We start from the raw sequence: 23,566 nt of genomic DNA, 5'->3' as shown, positions 1-23,566 counted from the left end.
TACAAAGGATTATGACATTTTCTTAGGGTTAAATACATAGAGAGTGGCAAAGTTAGGAGCAGAAGCCAAGTGCAAGTAACAGTGCTGTTTCTGGAAGGAACACAGAAACCATTTTTTTTCCCAATTTTTGTGCGTAAAGGCAGACGGGGGGGGGGGGGGGCGGGGGGGCAGGGGGAGCTTACCTTCAGCCCTTCAAAAGGGACAAAGCTGGTCCTGGCAAACCCATCGATGATGTCCTATTTGGCCAAGGTGGACTCGCTACGCTTCCTCGGTGGGGGTCTGGGCAGGACCAGGCAGAGGACCGGGGCTTCCCATTGTCTTCCTTGTCTGAGCCCGACAACGAAGCGAGCCAGGGCGCCCGAGTCCAGCCGGCCCCCAGACGGACCCAGGAGCGCATCTCCCGGTGTCGCTGCGACCGCAGCTTTTTGCGGAGTCCAAGGCCCGGATCGGGTCCATCCACGGCTCTGCCACGCCAGGGTCCCCGCGCTCACCGCCCGCGCGCCACAGGCTCCGGTTGCACAAAAAAATTGACAAGGAGCCCTCCCTCCCGGGGCATAGCGTCCCTCCGCCCCGTGCAGACGCTCGCCGCCCGCACCCGCCGGCGAGCCCGCAAAGGTCGAAGCAAAGTGGGGACGAACGCCCCCGCCGCTGCTCACGCAGGAAACTCACCTCTGGGCCGCAAGAGGTCCAAGCAGCGCAGCCAGTGGCGGCTGGGACCCGACAGCAGCCAACAGGATCACGTGGGCGGCTGGGGGCCGGCAGCGCTCCCGAGCCCAGGGCATGCGCGCTGGGGCAGCCGGGCCTGCGCACTGGGGTAGCGGGGCGCCGCGCGGGGGGCGGGGGGCGAGGGCCGCTCGGGGGCTGCCCTCCGGAGCGCCCCAGCGGGGGATCCTACGCGCGAACCTTGCGTCTTCCCGGGACACTTGCTCCTCGACCCGCCCGAGGAGCCCCAAGGCATTTCCCCCGGGCGACCCGTGGGGTCGGAGGAGGAGGCTCGGGGCGGGGACGCCGCGGGGTGCTCGGGCCTGGGCGTGACCAGGCGCCACAGAGGGAGCGGGGGTCAGGTCGGGCGAGGCCCTGCAGCGCTCCTGCAAACTTTTCCCCACTTGGCGCCACCGCGCCAGGCGGAGCCTCCCCGCCCGCGCCAGGCGGCCTCCAGTGCAGCCAGGGGCCCGGGCGGCCTTGAACTTGACCCATGGGAGCCGCTGCCGCTGCGGGCTTTCACCGCGTCTCTGCGCCTGAAAGCAGCTGGTGCTTGTGGAGAGTTATCCTGAGGAGCCCAGGGATGCAGGGCCACCGCCCTCCAATGGGTTGGGATCCCGCGGGCCATCACCAGCCCCTTGGCACCTCATTGTCCCTGCAAGCAGAACCCCACCGCCTGTCACCCTATCGCCCTGGACAGCCCACTTGGGGAGGAAGGGAAGGGAAGTGACCGGGTCTCCAGGCTCTGTGTAGGACCCTTCTTAATTTAGAATTCCGACTTATGTGTTCATTAGTTCTATGGGAAAGAGGTGGAAGGAAACAGCGGGGACCGAGTTTTCTCGGATACACCCCGGACTGACTGGCTGCTTTTCTTTTTCCTTTATCCCCCACGCTGCCCCTCCCTTTCCCATTTCAGTTTTACTTACCATAACACACTTTGATTTGTAAACATATCACATGCCTGAAAGAGCTAATGCAAATAGCATGCTACATTTCTTCAGAGAATTTATTTAAAATAGCTTCACAGATAAAGAAATTTGGAAATTTAATGATCACCAAGTTAACACTAATACTTACATTTAAATTAAGAGCTAAGAACGTTTGTGTTTACTATAAACTGAACATTTAATGGCACATAGAAAATGTAATATTCAATTAAAACCTAAGTTGTCCTGGTTGGACATATTTATTTCGAAGTCCAACACTGAATGGCTGTTCACTTTTCTCTATTGCCAATTTGTCTGCTTCAGTAGGTTCTGGATCTGGAATTTCAAATCTAAGAAGAAAACCAAAAGGAAAGGAATTTGTTGATACATAAATAAAAAAAACATTTTAAATACAACAGAGAAAACTAATCAACTGAAGATTCCAGTTTCCTATCATTTTATAGAACATACAAATTCTATAAAATCTTTTCTACAGTACTGCATACATAGAACTACAAAAAAATTGCCTTCAGCTATATGATGCTTAATTAAGAGAAGCAAGGGCTGCCATCCAATTATTTTTCTCTTCTTCAGACTTAGCAGCAAATATGATACTGTTGTCATTTGGGGGTACTAGTGCAAAGGCATGTCTGCCCCACAAGTATCTTCCTCATCACAGATTTCTACTCTCCACATAAAAGAAAACTTTTTTTTAATCTATAGTCTGCACTACTGTAATCTGGAAGCTGGTCTGGTCATGATTAAGTTTACTTCTGATCATTAAGCCATCAAAGAAAAAAATATGTCTTTCTTAGCACCAATTCTTGTCATTTGTCGTTCCATTATGAATTCATTGCAGCACTGTGCAATATCTTTGCTTAACCATCCATCTATTTTTCCCAATTTCTGTCATTTTTCTGTTGGTCCAGTTCTTTCTAATTAATTGATGATTATAAAAAGGGCAAACTAGATCTCTAATTTTAAAAAAAGATAAGAATTTAAGTTTAATCAATAATTGCACAATCCCAATTTCTAATTGCCTCAAGGGCAAACTTTCAAATCAAGTTGCAAAAATATTGCATTGGGCTAATGGTGTTATTCAGTGGTACAGAACGAGTTATCGGTATAAATAAAACCATAGGTATAATACACAGACTTTTAAAAGAAAAAAAATAAATAACAAAATACTAAATTTTATAAACAAAATTTATGTTCCTTTAACTTTGTCACTAATACATATATGCCCTGTTTCATTGCTGTGAAAAAGAACTACTACAGACTCTATATTTCAAAATTCCTATTACCCTAAGTAGTAAAATTACAAAGAAACTTAAACTCTTGTATTGATTATAAAAATAATTTAAAACATTTTAGGTGTATTAGTTGTGAAAGAGCTAATAAAAAGTAAAACAAACAGAAAATTGAAAGAAAAGCACGACTTTTAAAATTGCAACTTTCATTATAATTTATATTTTTTGAGAAAACCAAGCACCAAATACAATGAAGCATGAAGAAATATTCCTTGTTTCTTCAGTTTGGAATTAAGAAGATTGGTGTCTAGATGAATACAGTTTTTACATTATGTCCATTCATGATTCATGAGAGAAGTAACAGCTTGGTTCAAATCTTCTCTGTCTTCTAGCTCCTCACCACAAGCTTCCAATTGCTAAGAATATCCAAAAAGATAAATTAAAACTGCATTGTTTAATTCTTGCCTCAATTTTTGTTACTAGAGAAAGCATCATCAAGCATTTAAATCTTTAAATACAGTTTAAATACATTTAATAAAACAGTTATTTTACACTACTCTGTGTACTTTATTATCCCTTAAACAAAGCCTCTTTCTACAAATACAATATACATGTAAATTATTACTAGCAAAACAAACAGTAAAAAAGTGAATATTATTTAAACATCTTCTAGATTTACAATAATAATTTAAAATATCTAAAACAAGAAAACTATGTTACTTTTATTTATTAGTAACTGTGACTGCATGAAACAGGATAAACTCCTACGAATGATTTCATATTCTTTTAAGGATAACATACTTGAGTTTCAGCAATTTCAAAAAATTTACATATCTTTGTTTTACAACAGAATAAAGTAGAAAACCTTTACCACTTCAAATCTTCAGAAACTTTTCTGCATACAGAGTCCATAAAGGATTCTCCTAAAATTTTTATAAGAAAAAATAAAACCAGTATATTCAGTATCAAAAAACCATGAAAATAAATATTCTATGTTATAATCCTGAGAAATCATAGTTAAAAATCAGTTTGTTAGTCTGCAAATCTTTGGTTTTGTTTCATTTTCCAAAACTTCTCTTGTATCTCCCTCTCAAAAAGAAAGAAAGTTTATTTTTTCTAAATCAATTACATTGGACTATGCTTCTATATTTCAGCTCTTTTGACAGAAAAATTCAAAGTGGAATAATGCATAAATATCATATAAAATTATATAAAAGTATGTTTATGCAAAAACAAATGTAACAAATTATTATCACTTCTTTTAAAAAAAATAAAACTTAAATCTATTTAATGATTTTAACTGTCTAGAAAATGTGTGCAAAGTTTATATTTTCCCCATATTTCAATCAATATCTCAAAAGCATCCAGGGATATTTTTTTTCTCAGTAAGGAAATGGTAAAATATTATTTGAGAACTTGATCCATTAACTTTAATTCATCTCCTAATAATTACTTTATGTATGAAACACGGAGGCACTTACCTGGAGAAGTTTTGCTATTAAGAGATTAGCAATAAAAATAATTTAAGTGACTATCATTTGAAGTAATATCTTAATCTCTAGACTAAGAAATAAAACATTAAAGTATTAGGAAAAATAGGTAAAATTACCATATAAAGTTTCCAAAAATATAACACTTGCTTATTCTGTACTTTTAAAAATTTAAAAGTGAAATTTACTAGCATAATCACTTATTTTGCTGCTTTAAAATTTCTGATGTTTCTTCTAAACTCCACTTTAAAATATTCTTAATAAAGATGGATATTGATTTTAGAAATAGTTAAAGCATTTTATTCAGTTTTTGTTGACATCAATTTCTAAATTGCCACTAATGTTCAACATAACTCTTATGCATTAACTTATTTAATCTTTATTGGATTCTAGGGCTACAATGATACTAATTTTTTAAAGTCTACTTAGCTTAAGCCCACCCAAACAGTTACATATGTCTTTTTTTTAGAGAGAGAGAGAGAGAGAGAGAGAGAGAGAGAGAGAGAAGAGAGAGAGAGAGAGAGAGAGAGAGAGAGAGAGAGAGAGAATATTTTTAATATTTATTTTTTAGTATTTGGCAGACACAACATCTTTGTTTGTATGTGGTGCTGAGGATCGAACCTGGGTCGCACGCATGCCAGGTGAGCTCGCTACTGCTTGAGCCACAACTCCATCCCCAGCATATGTCTTTTTAATAGAGTTCTGTAATAATTACAGGTTGTCAAGCAGGAAAAAAATTCAGATATTTAGAATTTGAGATTTTCTATATTTATTGGTATATAAATCATGATTCTGGCATAAACTTCATCCAATAATTTGCAAAATATTTTTAAAATTTTCAGCTTAAGAATATTCTAAGCTAGTTTATGTATAGACATTTGAAAGCCTATATTCTAAATTTTCCACACTGACATGCAAATTATCATACTGAACTACTTACAAATTAATCATACTCTTTCATGGGCTCCAGGTCCTTTTTACATGTTGGCTTTGCTAAATACCCAATGAACTTAGCCTTTAGGATATTTAGAATGGCTCTTAATGAACTTGTCTTCCAAGTAAGCCTTTTCTCTCTTTATTTTTTTTTCTTTTGAAGCGACAGCACATTCACAGAAAAGTTGCATAAATAACACATAAATTCCTATATATTTTGGTCAGTAATTTGTTTTAACACATGGTAAATACCGCCCCCCCCAAAACTGGCAGAATTTACTAAAATAAATGACTTACTTTATAAACACTTAAAAATTAGATATTAAACCAAAAAAGATGACTATTTTTGTATTTCTCTGTCCATGTTCTCTTATGCATTAGCTTATTAATCTTTATTACATCCCTGTAAGATAAGCCTTTTTATCATAAACATGGCACAAATAAAGGAAGTGAAGCACAGAGAAGTGAAGTCATGTGCCTAAAAGGTTTAGGGGGTGTAACAATACACCTTCCCCTGAAGCTTTAAACTAGAGACCTCCTAAAAAAGGAACCAATACTTACTCTAAATTTACTGAAGTCAAGAATTCATCAATAGATGAGCAGATAAACAAAGTGATAACCTTAAGTCACACTAGTCCAGCCTTATTTCTTATGATTCTCATGTCTTTAGCAATGAAGGACAGACTTGATATTTTCATGTGAATATAAAATTGTATCATAAAGAATTTGTAAATTGGGAAATGAGATTATTTTCTTATTCCTATTAAATAATGATTGAAGAATGTTTTAAAAACTAAAATTCATCTTTATAAAAAGGAGTTCATATGAATTAATATGAGGACAAAAATGAAAAACAAGATTTATAATCAACCATGGGAGGGGACCAATTTATAAAGAACAAAAAAGTGTTTTCTACAAAAAGAACTTTAAAATATTGCTATCAGTAACAGCAATTCAGCAATGTATTTGAAAATAAATTTTAGGCAACTGTGTATGTATGGTATCTAACAATTTCTCATTATATAAATGTTTTTCCATCTGCCCATATAATGTATGTGCTTTGGGGAAATAAAATTAAAAAAACTATTTAAATACTAAGTTCACAAATAGATTTTTCTTGTCACTGAAATAGATAGCCACTTTAAATTAAAACAGTGGCTTAAATATGGTCTGATATTGTGTTTTATATTCCTAAAGAAAGTGATAACCTTAAGTCACACTAGTCCAGCCTTATTTCTTATGATTCTCCTTCCAAAGTTACAGGAAATTGAACTTATTTTGAGTGAGTACTAATTACTACTAAAATACTAAATAGTATCATGAAAATCATGTCTCCAATACATGTCCTGAATGTATAAAGAATTTTTATTTATAAATTATTTTAAAATTCTGGTTAGAGAATGGGCAAAAAAATTACCTAGATATTTTTCCAAAAAAGGGCCAAAAATTTACTCAACACCACTAATCCTTACAGAATGAGATGTGCATGGTAGCCAAAAGGTGGAAGGAATCCCAAGAATTCATCAATAGATGAGCAGATAAACAAAATGTGGTACATATATACAAAAGAATATTGTCATCTCTTATATGGAAGCATCACTGATAATGGTGTTTGTTGTACTAAATTTTCTTCCAATTTTCTTCATAAGATGTAATTTATTCTTTTATGGTTGATAATTTTTATGCTTTTATTATATTTTATTTTTATGTGGTGCTGAGGATCAAACCCAGAGCCTCACACTTGCTAGGTGAGAACTCTACAAGTGAGCCACAACCCCAGCCCAACAATGTTTTTCTATTACTGATAAAACTTGCTATTATGAACATTCTTTTGTGTAAATTACTTTAACAATATTTATTGAACACCTACTATGTGCCAGGTACTGTGATTTTTTGTCCTAAGTGGTTTTACATGACAGTAAAGCAGAATCCATTTTGACACAATGTACACAAATGGAGCATAAATTCTCATTCCTTTGGGTGTACATGGTGCTGAATCACACCAGTACTGTAATTATACATATATACATAAGCTAATAGTGTCTGTTTAATTGTAATGTCCTTCCCATCTCCAATGCTTCACCCCTCCCTTCACTCTCCTTTGCACTATCCAAAGGTCCTTCATTCTTCCCTACCCCCACTCCCACTGTGGATCAGCATCCATTTATCAGAGAATACATTCAGCCTTTGGTTTCTTGGAATTAGCTTATATCATTTAGCATGATGTTTTCTAGTTCCACCATTACACCTGCAAATGACATAATTTTATTCTTGTGCATGTCTCTTGGTACACTTATGCAGTTAATTACTCTGTAGTATATATTCAGGGATAGAAATGTTTTGTCATCAAGTATGTATATCTTAAAGTTTAAGAAATAATACTAAGCAGTTTTCCAAACTGGTACAGATTTTACTGCTATTAGAATACATAAAAGATCATGTTGCTCTTTATACATATTTTCAATTATTAAGTTCTGTCATATATATGTATGTAATGGTATCTTGTGGTTTTAATTTGTATTTCCTTGAGTAGTAATAATGAGCTTGAATATATTTTCACTGGCCATTTGGATAAACTTTTGTGGAGTTATTAAAAATTTTCCCCATTTTTAGTATCTTCTCTTGGCTTATCCTTCCATTCTACACTTCTTCTTGTTTTTCAAATCTGCCACGCTTGAATTAAAACTAATAATATTCCATATTAATGCCAAGGATTATATTTTTGTTGATTACACATGGGTGGTTTCCTTGTAAAAATTATTTAAAACTTTAAAGTACCTAGTAAGAGAGTAACTGCTGTCCTTAAATAAGAATCAAAACTAATCAATGAGTTTCTTTTCTCACTTCAAGTGCCCATGCACTTTCCTTTAATCTTTTAAAAGCAGGAGGGACTACCAAAGAGTCATGTGGGAGAAGGAGATTTTCTGGAACCATCCAATATCATTTCCCTCCACAAGTGCTACTAATTTCCATTGATTTCAGCTATCATCCAAGCACTTTCATCTACTTTCAGATTGCTTTTGAATTTTCAGGTGTGATTCCAACAAATATTGTTCACTGAAATTTTCTTCTCAAACATTTTTAAGAAGCAAATGAATTTTCTGCTTGACTATTTTGTACTTGCTTTCTTTTGGGGGAGTTTTGGGGATTAAACTCAGTGGCAATCAATTAATGAGCCACATCTCCAACCCTATTTTGACTTTTACTTACAAAAAGAGTCTCACTAATTTGCTTGGTGCCTCACCATTGTGGAGGAAGCTGGGTTTGAACTTGTAATCATCCTGCCTCAGCCTTTTGAGCTGCTAGGATTACAGGCACACCTGGCCTAATTTACTTCTTTTGATTATGTTGCTTCAGAGAGCCTGTTTACACTTTTTCCATCTAGTTGTTTTAGTAAAAATATTAAATAAATGTCAGAATAATTATTGTACATACATTTTAGGCACATAGGCAAGAAATTTATTTGGTAATTTTTTTCTGTTTTTTATAGTTTGATTTTGCTGTCAGCACTGAAAACTGAACCCAAGAGTGCTCTACCTCTGACCTGCATTCCCAGTTTTTTGTTGTTGTTGTTGTTTAATATTGAGATAGTTACCCATTCTGGCTTCCAACTTTCAATCCTTATGCCAGAAGCCTCCTGTGTTTATGGAATTAAAAGGATATATTTGTTGTTGTTGTTGTTGTTGTTGTTGTACATGCTCTAAATTCCTCACTCTCTGTGGCATCATGATGCTCTTTTTAAATTAAATTTGATTGCTGCCTTTTTTCAGGGGAAAAAGATGCTCTTGGAAAATATGTTTTTTTATTACTTGTAATATTTCCTTTATGAAACAGGTTACATAAAAGCATCTTGTAGTCCTTGATTCTTGCCAGTTTATCTACAAAATTTAGAAGATGTAATGTCACACAATAAATGTTCAATGAAAGTTTTGAACAGGTGACTGTAAAAGGCAAGGAAAGTGTGTCCATGGATTTCATGGAAAGGGTTTTTACTCTAATATTTTTTTAAAAAAAAAAAAAACCTGTCCCTAATGGTTCTAGAAAAATCACATACTCATAATTTCCTCCCAATGTCTTAGATGCTGTTTTCACTCTAATTTATGTAGGCAAATAAATCTGGAACCATGGTGAAGAATCTGTATACTGATTTTACAAACAGCTCTTACTGTTGTTTCCTTTACATAGTACTTCCCTACCTTCTCATTGTATTTCAGTTTAAAAAGGTTTTAGGGGAAGTGTGATATGGGCCATGAATAATTCACAAGATGATTGAAGTCTGCATATTCCTTTCCTCATTTGGAAATTTTTAGGAGACTTAAAACTTCTTCAAAATCTCATTCTGGTTGAATAAATTATATGGTAAATTTACTGGTATCTGATTTCCATAGTGAGATAGTCAGGATTATTTATAGAAATAGAAAAAAAACCCCATTGTATCCACACACCACACATTCATTCTTGTATAGACATAAATATGACTTATGTTAAGAAATTGGCTTATGCAATTATAAAAGCTGAGGAGTTGTAGGATCTGTAGTAGGCAAGCTGGGGATATAGAATAGGAAGAGAGAAGATATGTTCCAGTCTAAACATCAGACAATTCAAGATCAAAGAAGAATTGATGTTTCAGTTTTTGTCCAATGGCAGAAACAAAGCAGAAAAAGATGTTTCTGTTCAGGTAATCAGGTGTGAGAAGCTCCATATTACTTACTCAGTTAATCATAATATTTTGTTCTATTCAAACATTCAAATTGGGTAAGAGCTACCACAGTAAAAATGGTAATCTGTTTTCACACTCTACTGATTCAAATCAGTCTCATTAAAAAATCACCTTCATGTGCATCATCTGAATAATATTTGACCAAACATCTGGGAACAAGTGGCTCAGAGGAATCCATGCATAAACTTAATCACTAGAAATGCACGTGCATGCTTATTCACAAAAAAAAATTTATTATATTTTCATTTCCTGAATGCCACTGATTGAAAGAAAAGTGAGATCATTTTAAAATTATGTTAGCCACTGATTTAAAGACAAATGAGATCATTTTACAATTACTTTAGCCATAATATACCTAGATATTTTTTATTTATATATACACACAAGTCTCACTCTGATTATTGTATCTTCATCTCTTAGAGATAGCAAAAAAAAAATTTAAAAATTTCAAGGCTTTAAACATAAAACTGTGTAACCAAAATCTGGTATTTTCTCTCCAAGTAAGAAAGTTAGATATTTTAATGATCAAATCTCATCATTCTCTGTACAGCTTATATTAATTTCTTCATTATTTTCTGTATTTTATGTTTTTTATCATTTGATTTTGAGTCATAAGTATTTTTCATCCTGTCTAATTAGCAAATGATAGACTAAAATCTTATTAGAAATGAGACAATTTAGTAACATGTTGTGCTAATTTTAAAACAAAATTAATCTTTTAATTTGCCTTAGGATCCATGTTTCTTATTTAGAGATATGAAGCATAATATTTTATGGAATATTATACATTATATTATGAATTGTGTACATTGTTGTATCTTTTTATTGCACTCTTTTATATAAAAAGACATTCACACTACAGTTTATTTCCTAATATAAGAAAGATATTTTGATTTCACTGTGAATCTATGCATTTCATCATTGCACCCTCTGTATACAATCTTGTTTACATTCTGTATAAAAACACAATTTTATATACAAAAGTCACAGTGCAATTAGGCTCCTATGTGGAAACAACCAGAGTCACCAAACCAGTGAGCTATATCCCCATTTCTTTTAATTTTATTTTTTAAATTTTTAGACAAGTTCTAAGTTGCTGAGACTGTCCTTAAACTTGTAATCCTCCTGCCTCGGGCTTCTGAGTTGTTGGGATTGCAGGCATGCATCACTATGCCTAGCTGAATTTACATTTTACAAATAAATTGGCATGAATATTTACATGTACCTATATTTTTGTATTGAAGGATTTTGGTAAAATTACTGAATAATAGAAGATGTGCATTTAAAATATTACATGTTTCACAGTTGTTAGCAGGTATTTGCATTGTGTTTCTGATTTCACAGAAATTTTTCTGAAGATTGAACATAATGAACAATCTCACTTTAGATTAATTTGTTTTTAAACAAAGGTACCAATATTTTATATCTGAGGAAAACTTTCCAACTTTTTGTTAGTAATATTTTTAGACATGAGTAGGTTTTGAACTACATCACAATTTTGTATAAAATTGTTTTTTACATAATTCTGACAGACCCTATTTAATGTTCTTCCAAAACTTTCCTGATTCTATTAAATTAACCTTGGAGCAAGTACAGATATAAGATGTCCAAATTTTGAGTAAAATCAAGATTTTGTCAGAAAAAAAAGAAAGAATATAGTCACTAGGAGGAATGAGCAGAAGATGCCATATTGAGCAGAACTTTTATTCAAAATGTGATGAAATAAATACAGACATGTAATGAGTCCTCTGAAGGATATATAAGCAACTTGTAACTGGAGGATCAAAATGTATCCAGGAAAAGACTATCAGAAAATTGACAAAAGTGACAGCTTTGCCAATGGATCAATAGGAGATGTCATTCTCTTGAGGCTAATTCTAAAATGATCAAAAAGTTGCAATACCAGATTTGAAAATAAAGATGTGGTTAATAATAGAAGCCCAAAACTGCAGACCCAGAAAAAAATTTTGCAGAATTTCTCAGTGAAGATGGAAGTGGGGAGCAAGATGATGGATATGGAGCCTTTAAAATTATGTTCTATTCAATTTTTAATAAAGTTATCAATGTAACAACAATAACAACAAAACAACACAGGTTTTCCAAATAACTCTCATTGGATTAGAACTGAATTTATTAATTTAACGTAATTAGCATGTTAAACATTAATTGACGGATAAAACATCAAATTTAGTATGGTGACCTTATAGCCAGCTACTTTTCAAGCTGTCTTAATAATTATAGAAGTTAAATGTCCATTTTCTCAAAGAGTGTATTGAGTTTTACTTTTTCGCTCAAATTCTTCTAAATATTCTTATTTTAAGTATACTTTTACCTTGAGAGACAAGGCTAAAATATACTTAAAATAAGAAAATCTATTCTAGCAGATATTTATATATGGTCTCTTATACAAGCACACCAAATCAAGATGATGTTTTGCTTCATATTTGTTGTCCTTTTGAAAAATGGAAACTAATTTTAATAGGTTAATTGATTTCTACTTCTGATTTTTAAAAATAATTTCCTAGTCACTAATAGACATTGAATATTATTAAATATGTTTCATCTGCCTATTAATACTCATCAGTTTCTGTTCATTATGTGACAAATTACATTGGTAGATACAACAAATTCTGGTCATCATTGAAAAAGCCCTTGTCTGTGATATATATATATATATATATATATATATATATATATATATATATATATATATATATAGTTAAATATACAACTGAAACAGTTGAGAAGCTCCTTATTACTTACTCATGGGAGAGTTTGCTATTTTGTTCTATTCAAGCATTCAATTTAGGTAAGAGCTACCACAATAAAGATGTTGACCCAGCTACTTTACAGTTAACATTTTTTTTCTATTTTTTTCTTTTTTATTATTTTAATTGACAGATAAAATTGTATTTCTTTCTTTCTTTCTTTCTTTATTATGTACAAAAAGTTTTGAAGTATATATGCATTATGGAATAATAAAATCTTATTAATTAACATATGTATTACCTCTCATATTTATTATTTTTGTTGTGAAAACACATACTATCCACTGTCCCAGAATTTTTCAAGTTAAGCTATATGATTATTGACTATAGCTAACATGAAGTACAACAGAACTTTTAAAATTGTTACTCTTAACTGAGATTTTTGTCTCCTTTGACCAAAATCTCCCTATCAACCCTCCCACATCCACCTCAGACCCAGGTAAGCACCATTCTGCAGTTCAATGGGAAATAATTTTAGATTGTACTTACAAGTAAAATTATGGGGTTTTTCTTTCTGTGCATGGTTTTAATTTAATAACGTCATGCCTTCCATGTTTATGTATCTTCTCACAAAGACCAGGATTCTCTTTAGTTTAATGATTGAATATTATTCTATTGTGTGTATGTACCATTTCTTTATCCATTAATCTATTAATGAATCCTAAGGTTGATTCTTTACCTTGGATATTTTAAATAGTGCTGCAATGAAAATTAGAGTACAGATGTCTCTTAGACATACTTATTTCATTCCTTTGGGATATATAGCCAATAGGGATTGCTGGATATGTGGTAGTTCTTGAAGTCTAATGAAGATAATTCTATAATCAAAAGGAGGGGGATAAATAGGTTTTAAATTATTCCTTTGTCTCTGTCAGTTCTGTTGCTGTGGTGTTTCTGCCAGAACTGGCCCTGCAGTCTGGTAATTAACAGCTTTTATTATAACATGTCTTGATTGATCCCAAACCCTGAGTCTTCATGGTAACACACACTTAGACTCAATAGTTACAACACTCTTTTTAGTTCTTATGCACTCATGATTTTTTATTTAACAATTGTTTCCAAGCAGCAGCACTCTGCTTTGGCAACTTAGCCTCTAGCTTTGGCCAACAAATATTAAACACTCTGACCTTGTCCCCATTTTAGGAACCTGATTCCTATTAGCCTTGCCCTTTCTGGTGAATTATCCTTTGTGGACTTTTTCTTTTCTGTCATAAAATTAAAATCATTCAAAGCTATTAGAGAGCTTCAAGTAATGTCACTGGAAGATATCAAAAAAGAGTTTTTTGTCAACGTGGCTAATAGATCTGTTCCCTGAATCCTTCCATCCTTTGAAATAGATTTTCTTTAACTGCAGGGAGCCCCATATCACTGTTTTCCAGGGTGGATGCCAACCTTTGAATGGCACTTCTAATGGTTTTCCGGAGCAATGAAAAATTTACAAGCTGTTGGAATCACTGCCTAAAGTTTTGAGCATTTATTAAGTTCTATCTCAAAAGGAAGAGATTAAGTAGATTCATTGAATGCAAGAGAGCTAAGCCCCATCATGACTCCTCAGCATCCATTGTGTTAAAGAGGAGTTTGTGTTCCACGTCAGTTGGAGATCAATATGGAAACTTAGCTACTCTTACAAAGATCTGCTGGTTCTGTTCAACTAGGTAGGGAAGAAATGGTAGTCGACCAAGCCAGTACTTGGCATTTGTTAATTTTTTGCCTTTGATGCTATTGATTAGTCTCACAGAAGTGGATGATTATATTCTTTATTAAAAGAGATGTTTATAAATAGATTTATAAATTAATTGCTGATTTGCTCTGAGTTATAAAGCACAAAGAAGAGCCCAATTGATAATGAAAGTTAGGACACAAGCATTTTTTAAAATAATTTTAAGTTTTGAATATTAGAATCTGTAAAAAATACACACTAGTTCTAGGTCAGTTTTAAGTAGTGAAGTATGCCATTATTTTACTATTTTGCTTAACATGTTTCAATATTATCTTGGTAAATCTCAATAACAACCTGGTGAACAAAAGTTATACAACCCTAATTTTTAGAAGGCTTTTAAGCCTAAGAGAAAGTACTTGTGCAAGAACAAAAAGCTACTTTTTAAAGACAGAGCATTTTCTGAGTTCAGTATACACTAGTTAATATATTTACCTGTCTTTCTCTCAATTCACGATCATTTCATCTTACTTTTTCTTTTTAATTACAAGTTATGGGTACAGAGACACATGCATTTACCCCAGCCACTTGGGAACCTGAGGCAGGACAATTGCTTGAGCCCAGGAATTTAAGATCAGCCTGACCATCATCATGAAATACCATCTCAAAAACAGAACAACACTGTACAAATAATTTCAAGTTAATAAAATATTTATACGGCATACAGATTTGGAGAGCATATTAAAAAGTTCTGATACTAGATCTAAAACATTAATAAGTTTTGAAATGTATTTGGTCAATGTTTTCATCTGAATATTAAAATACCAATTTTATTACTTTTTAAAACATAGCAACAGGAATCTAATTCTTTGTTATATGAAAGCACAATCTAGAACATCAGTAAATTTCAATCCAGGTAAGACTCACAAAAGTGAGTTACTCTTGGTGTTCATGCCCTGTGTAAATAAGAGTAAGAAAGTTTGATCACAAAAGAACAGTAGAAAAAAATAAATGTTCAAATTCCATTAATATTTTTCTTAATATCTTTCTTGATCATATAGAATTCAGGAGTTAGTAATTAATTATAGGAAATTTATCATCTAAATGATATTGTGAAGAAATTCTACATTAATTTTGATTTTGAAATTTTATGTCTTCGCAGAAGACATAAAACAGGTGTTCTTTTCAACTATTAATACCAACTCCTATTGTATGACCAAATTAGTGAATTTCACTGATATTTCTATACACTCATATACAATACTTGAATCCTGACCACTCTCCTTAATTCCAATTTTCCCTCCTTTCTCTTTTTCATCCCCAGTTACCATCCCTATTCTTTAATATTCCCTCGATAATTTCTCTTTCCAGATACCATATGTTAGGAAGAGAATATGATAATTTGATAATTAGATTTTTTTCTGTTTTTTTCACCTTAACATGATGACCACCCTTTTCATCCATTTTACAGTTTTTTCTTCATTTCTTTTATTAACCTTTTCATGTGAGGTTTGAATTATACCATTTCCTACTATCCTGGGCCTTTAAATTTCTACTCATAAATCTAATATTTTTCTGATGTGTTTATAATTGCTTTGGCCCTTATTATAGATTTCAGTTTACCTTTGGTAATTTTATAGACTATGATTTGGAGAGGTTCTTATATGGCCATGTCCACTTAGTATTCTAAAATCTTATACCTGGATGTCCATAACTTTCACAATATAAAAGAAATAGTTACTTTTGTTCACTGAGAAAATTTGCATTGCCTGCAGCCTGTACCTCTTCTCCATTGTGTGTACCAGTGATTCATAAAAGTAGTCTATGAATTGTGTCTAGTGGGTTTGTAAGTTGTTTAAAATTGTTTTAATTGTTATTGATATTGTGTGAATGTGATATTTCATCAGGTTCAAGCTATGATATTTTTCTTTCACTTGATCTAGTTTGTGGGTCTGACTTCAACTGGATATTTTTAATTTGAGGTATTGGGCTCTTCATTTTTAAGATTTCTAATTGATTCTTTTCCAGAATCTGTATTGAATTTTTTTTCCATGTCCTGCATTGTTTTCCTTCATTTACTCAGTTTTTCTTTGCTTCATCTTTGAATTAATTCACAATTTTAAACCCCTTTTCCAAACTTTTTTCTGGCACTTTTGTCTATTGCATTATCTTTGGAAAGAGTTTCTAGAGTTATGAACTATGAAACAGTCATGCTACCTTGCATTTTACCTTTCGTATATTTCTATATTTAAATTTGTACATTTTCAGGGATATATATCTTTTCCACATTTATGTGAGTGTCTGCTAAGGAAATAGATTTCCATGGATGATGTGTCCTGGGCTATTGGTTAAACGTGTAATGTTGAATTCTTTTCCAAATGGTGTCTGTATTGTAGTTTCCTGTGTCTTATCTATGACTCCTGAGTTGTGATAGTTTGCACTGTCAAGTAACAACTTTTTGTGTTGGTGTTGTGAGAGTGGAGTCACGTTATTGGACTAGTAATATAGGCAGTAGAGTATCTGAAATGCATTTTCTGTTGTGGTTCTTCCAAACTTGTCAATAATGTGCTGTCTGCAAATACATTGGAGAGACCTAGGCTGAGGACCTGAATAAATGAAGATCTCATACCTGCATAATTCCATAAGAGTTGCTTCATTTATTTTTAGTCTTGCTTTAGGATGTCCACACCATTTAATTTTAGTTATCTCTATTCATTACTAAATGGGTGTGTTAGGTGAAAGCTCTTTATCTCTGTTCTTACTTTTAATTTCTTTCAGCACCAGGTTTTATTTTTATTTTTGAAGATATATATGACAGTATAGTGTATTTTGTACATACATGGGCTATAACTTATTCTATTTACAATCAAAGAGAACATTTGGCATTTGGTTTTTTGGTATTGGCATATTTTACTTGGTATAATAATCTCAGATTCCATCCATTTACCAGCAAATGCCATAAATTTCATTCTTCTTTAAGGATGAGAAATACTCCATTGTGTATATATACCACATTGTCTTTAAATTTCATCTTTTGAAGGCCACCTAGGTTGTGTCCATAGCTTAACTATTGTTGGGCTGCTGTAGATATTGATGTGGCTGTGTCACTGTAGTATGTTGATTTTAACATACTACAGCGTGTTTTGGTTATATATGTAGGCCCAACTCTCCATCATGTCAGTTTAGGAACTGACTTCCTCAACAAGACTTCTAAATTGCAACAAATAAATACAAGAATCAACTGGGTTGATAACTGGTTGAATGGGGTTTCCATTCCAAATTTTCTGAGGAATCTCTGTACTGTTTTCCAGAATGCTTGCACAAATTTGCAGTCTCACTAGCAATGTATGAGTGCAACTTTTTTTTCACATACTCTCCAGCATTTATTGTGACTTGCATTCTTGATAATTACCATTCTAACTGAAATAAGAGGGGAATCTCAATGTAGTTTTAATTTGCATTTTTCTAATTGCTAGAGACGTTGAGCATTTTAAAAATATATTTGTTGACCAGTTGTATTTCTTGTTCTATTAACTACCAGTTCAGATTCTTTGCATATTTATAGACATCCTATGCACACTAGAAGAGAATATAGGCCCAACTGTATTGGGTTATTTGTATGTTTGGTTTAAGTTTTTTGATTTTTTTCCATGGGGGCAAGTACTGGGATTCAACTCAAGGGCATTCAACCACTGAGCCACATCCCCTGCCCTATGTTTTGCATTTTATTTTTATTATTTTTAGTTATAGACTATAACACAATTTATTTATTTATTTATTTGTTTGTTTGTTTATTTATTTATTTATTTTTATGTAGTGCTGAGGATCAAACTCAGGGTCTCACACCAGCAAGGCAAGTTTCTAACACTGAGCCCCAGCCCCAGCCCTGTTTTGAATTTTATTTAGCCACAGAGTTGTTTAGTACCTCTTGATCCTCCTGTTTCAGCCTCCTGAGCTGGTTTTTTGAGTTCTTTACATATCCACAAGACTAATGTTCTGAGGTGCAGATGGTAAAGATTTTCTCTCATTTTGTAGGCTCTCTGTTCATGTTCCTGATAATTTTCTTTGCTGTGAGAAATCTTTTTACTTTGTTACCTTTCCATTTATTGATTATTGATTTTATTTGTTGCAATTTAGAAGCCTTATTGAGGAAGCCAACATGATGGAGAGTTGGGCCTATATTTTCTTCCAGTGGGTACAGGATATCTGGTCTAATGCCTAAGTTATTGATGTACTTTGAGTTGAGTTTTGTGCAGGAATAGGGATATGGGTTCAATTTGATTCTGCCATATACATATTTCCAATTTTCTCAGTACAACTTGTTTAAGAGGCTGTCTTTTCTTTCAATGTATGTTGTTGGTGCCTTTGTCTAGTTTGAGATAATAGTATTTATGTGATTTCTGTAATGTTTTCTGGGTTCCATTGGACTTTTTGCCTGTTTTGGTGTCAAAACCATGCCATTTTTAGCACTATATTATAATTTGAGATTGGATGTTGTGATGTCTGCTGCCTCCTTCACTTTTTTCACTAAGGATTGTTTTGAATATTCTGGGCCTCTTGTTTTTTCAAGTGAATTTCATGACTGCTTTTTCTATTTCATTGTAAAATATCATTGACATTTTAATAGGAATTGCATTAAATCTATAGAATTTTGGTAGTATGGCAATTTTTATAACATAAATTTTGCCAATCCAAGACCATTGAAAATCTTCCATCTTCTAAGGGCTTCTTCAATTTCTTCCTTTAGTGTTTGGTAATTGTCATAAAAGAGGTCTTACACTTCTTAGATTGTTTCCCAATTATTTTGTTTTTCTAATTTTTTGAGCCTATTGTGATTCATCAGCTGATACATAATTTGTGTACAAGATCATAACTGATTTATGGGTGTTAATTCTATATCCTGCTACTAAGCTGAGTTTGTTTATGAGTTCTAGAAGTTTTGTGGTGTAGTTTTAGAATCTTGTTGTTGGCAAATAGAGACACTTTGAGCTCTTCTTTTTCTATTTATATCCCTTTAATTTCTTTAACCGAACTTCTCTGATTAGAATTTCAATATTCATATGTTGAATGGAAGTGGTAAAAGAGGGCACCCTTGTATTGTTCTAGTTTCTAGAAATAATTCTTCATTTTTTTCCATTTGAAATGATGTTAGTCTTGGGTTTTGGGGAATAGAACTTTTAAAATGTTCAGTTATGTTCCTATTATCCCTCGTTTTACTACCATTTTGAACATGAATGGGTGCTGTATTCTGTCAAATGCTCTTTATTCAATTATTGAGATAATTATGTGATATTTTTAAGTCTATTTATGAGTCATGTTTTGATTTTCATAGGTTGAACCAACCTTGCATCTCTGTGATGAACTCCACTTGGTCATGGTGCACTATGTTTTTAATGTTTTTGTATGTAATTTTTCAGTATTTTGTCAAGAGTTTATGCATATATGTTCATCAGAGATATTTATCTAAAGATTTATTTCATTGAGGTATCTTTGTCTGGTTTTGTTATCAGGGTGCTTCTTCCTTCATAGAATGAGTTTGGAAGTGTTCTATCCTTTTCTATTTAATGGAATAATTTGAGGAGTTTTGGTGTAATTTCTTCTTTACAGATTTGGTAGGAATTGCCATAGAATTTATCTACTCATGGAATTTTCTTTATTGGTAGCTCCAAATACTGATCCATGAAAAATAAGTGGCTTCAAAAATGCTAATAGTCTCTGGGCTCAGTAGTACATGCCTATAATCCCAGTAGCTTGAGAGGCTGAGACAGGATAATTGTGAGTTCAAAGCCAGCCTCAGCAATGGCTAGATGCTAAGCAACACAGTGAGATCCTTTCTCTAAATAAAATAAAGAAGCAAGGATGAGATGTGGCTCAGTGGTTGGGTACTCCTGAGTTCAATCCCCAGTAACAAAAAAATGCTAGAAATGAGAAAAAATATGAATTTGTATAAATGCCCATGAATCATTCAGGTCACAATTAAACAGAAAAAGAAAACAATACATTTGAATATATATATTAGTGCTTTTGTGGTGCCAGTGATTGAACCCATAGCATCATGAAATTGAGGTACATTCTCTGTGAGTTGGCTACATTTAAAGCTGTTGTCTTCCATTTTTCGTACTTTTGTTCATCAGAATAGGACATGAGGACATATAGAATGCATACTGAAGCATGCTGAAGAATTGTGGAGTCTATAAAAGACTTCCACTTATGAGGAGGGTTGGGAAAATTGACATCATATTGTATAACACAGTACTAAATGGACCATCCTGCTCTCTTGGGACCAGATAAACTCTTCTTAATGGAATTTTACAGTCTCAAGAAATTGTAGTTTGGGCTGGGTTTTTTGGCTCAGCAGCAGAGCACTCACCTAGTACATGCAAGATGCTGGGTTCAATCCTTAGTACCACATAAAAATAAATAAAATAAAGGTATTATGTCCAACTGCAACTAAAAACATATTTTTAAAGAAGTCTTAGTTTATAAAATTGTCATCAAAAAGTCTTCTACATTTACCTTGACATGGGAAATAAAACTCAAATTTGAATAGAATGCATGAATCGAAATAATTTCTCTTCTTTTGAGTGGTGAATATAAATTCAGCCTGTATAATTTTAACAGTACAATTTTTTTAAAAAATCATCATTCATCATCATAGTCATCATCATCACCATCATAGTTATCATCATCATTATTTATTTCACTGTTGGGTATTGAAGCCAGAGCTCATACATTCTATGCTATACATTACCACTTATCTCTTTCCTCTGTCCTACCAGTAAATTCTCTCAGAGGAAATGCCACAAGATTCACATTGTTTTTTTTTCTTTGATTGTTGTTGTTATATTATTTTGTTTTGTTCTATAATGTAAATGAAGTGGGAAAGATTTTCTTCTCCTATGTGGATAGACAATGTTTGGCTCTTTCTGAAAGAAAGAGTGAGTTAATAGTCTATTTAAATATTTTATTATATCAGCTACTACATAACAACTTACTGATACCTTTCTAGTGCTTCTTTCTACATTTCCCCATGACAATGTGGTGTGGATAAAAGTATATAAACTCTGAACGTTGTCATCTTTAAACACTTTTACCCCTAAGGGAGGTAAAGTTTTGTTTGCACCACACATAAAATAGAAAAAGTAGCTGGAAGTAAGATACTAGCATATTTGCTCTCTCCTACACTGGAATGTCTTTGTAATCCATCTTTCCCTGGTCTGTTTACTGCTTTTCTTTAATTTCTGTAAACATTTTTATATATTTGTTGATCATCTGTATTTCTTCTGTGAAGTTCCTGTTGAATTTCTTTGCCCATTTATTAAATGGGTGGTAGTGTTATTATTAGTTTTAAGTTATTATTATTATTATCATCATCATCATCAAAATCATCATCATTATTTAGTTCTTTTTTTAAAAGAGAGAGTGAGAGAGGGGAGAGAGAGAGAGAGAGAGAGAGAGAGAGAGAGAGAGAGAGAGAGAATTTCTAATATTTATTTTTTAGTTCTCGGCGGACACAATATCTTTGTTGGTATGTGGTGCTGAGGATCAAACCCGGGCCCACGCATGCCAGGCGAGCGTGCTACTGCTTGAGCCACATCCCTAGCCCCATTATTTAGTTCTTTATTCTGAAGTTAATGCTTTTTCTGAGGTGCAGGTGGCAAAAGTATTTTTCCTATTCTGTTGGTTTCCTTTTCATGTCCTTGGTGTTTTTCTTTGCAATGAAGAAGCTTCTTAATTTGATGCAGTACTATTTATTGATAATTGATTTTACTTTTTGCAGAAGAGTCTTGCCCTTCCAGCATCTACTATTGGGAGCATGAAGGCACAGAGAAACCGCTCCAAAGACATTTTCAGAGAATTATTTCTTATCTATTATGCAGCAAAAATAGCTTCTATAGTGGGTATGTGCCAATTTACATATTACAGTCATGATAGGCCAGAGGGGATACACAGCCTATCATATTACAGGATTCTTGAAACCAAGAGTCTAGGAACTGCCTTGTACCAACAGGGGAATAATTTATTGTCAAAGGAGCAGAGAAATGGTGCTTGCCAGTGTTCTGACAACACTCTGTTCCAAAACATAGTGTTGTATGTTAGGACTTCTCTGTTGCACAATGAGCAAGATAGGCATTCTTCTTTGTCGATCCATGGTCAGGCCCACCAATAACTTCTTGTACTTTAGAGATTATATTAAGAAGTCTGTTCCTGAGCTGATATGTTGGAGTTTTTGACCTACATTTTCTTTCATCAGGAGCAGGGATTCTAGTCTAATACATAAGTCATTGATCCACTTTGAGTTGTGTTTTTTGTGTGGTGAGAGGATTAGGTTTCCATTTAATTCTACTACATATGGATTTCCAATTCTCTCAGCACCATTTGTTGAAGAGGCTATCTTTTCTCCAGCATATTATATTGGTGATTTTGTCTAGTATGAGGTAACTGTATTTATTTGGTTTTGTTTCTGTCTTCTGTTTCATTGGTGGTCTTGCCTGTTTTGTTGTCAAAAGCATACTGTTTTTGTCTTTAGAGCTCTGTAGTGTAATTGAAGTCTGATATTGTGATGCCTCATGCTTCATTTTTCTTGCTAGGAATTGTTTAGGGTATTCTGGGTCTCTTGTTTATCTAAGTGATTTCATAATTGCATGTTTTCTGTTTCTGTGAAGAACATCTTTGGGCTCTGGAAGGGAATTGCATTGAAATTTTATAACACTTTTGGTAGTATGGTCATTGTGACAGTATTAATTCTGACTAAGAACATGGGAAGTCTTTCCATCCCCCAAGGTCTTCCTCAATTTTTTTCTTGAGTGTTATGTAATTTTCATTGTAGAGGTCTTTTACCTCTTTTGTTAGATTGTTTCCCAAGTGTTTTTATCCTATTTTGAAAAAGATAATTTTCCTAATTTCTTTTTTAGCTCATTCTTTATTGGAGAATAGAAACAAAATTGATTGATGAGTGTTACATTTGTATCCTGCAATTTGATGAATTCATTTGTGTTCTAAAAGTTTTCTAGTGAGTTTTTTTTTGTGGGGGGGTGTTCTAAGTATAGAATCATGTCCTCTTTAAATGGAGCTAGTTTTAGCCCTTTCTTTCCTATTGATATCCCTTTAATTGCATTC

The 23,566-nt window shown here is 33.9% G+C and overlaps 1 protein-coding gene across 1 annotated transcript in view; it reads right to left on the bottom strand.

The window, feature by feature from the left end:
- The window catches only part of LOC144368167 (uncharacterized), a 155,316-nt gene that overhangs the window by 50,129 nt on the left and 81,621 nt on the right, over positions 1-23,566 (bottom strand). The window contains exons 4-5 of the mRNA XM_078026819.1: positions 3,750-3,801; positions 183-3,294 (exon numbers count right to left, since the gene is read on the bottom strand). Of these exons, the coding sequence (XP_077882945.1) occupies positions 3,267-3,294; positions 3,750-3,801 (80 nt within the window). The 3' untranslated portion in view covers positions 183-3,266. The remainder of the gene's footprint in view (positions 1-182; positions 3,295-3,749; positions 3,802-23,566) is intronic.

Source organism: Ictidomys tridecemlineatus, chromosome 2 (genome assembly GCF_052094955.1).
Source record: "Ictidomys tridecemlineatus isolate mIctTri1 chromosome 2, mIctTri1.hap1, whole genome shotgun sequence".
Classification (NCBI taxonomy): Eukaryota; Metazoa; Chordata; class Mammalia; order Rodentia; family Sciuridae; genus Ictidomys; species Ictidomys tridecemlineatus.
The sequence above is the reverse complement of the archived record's forward strand: the minus strand, read 5'-3'. Positions and strand labels throughout refer to the sequence as shown.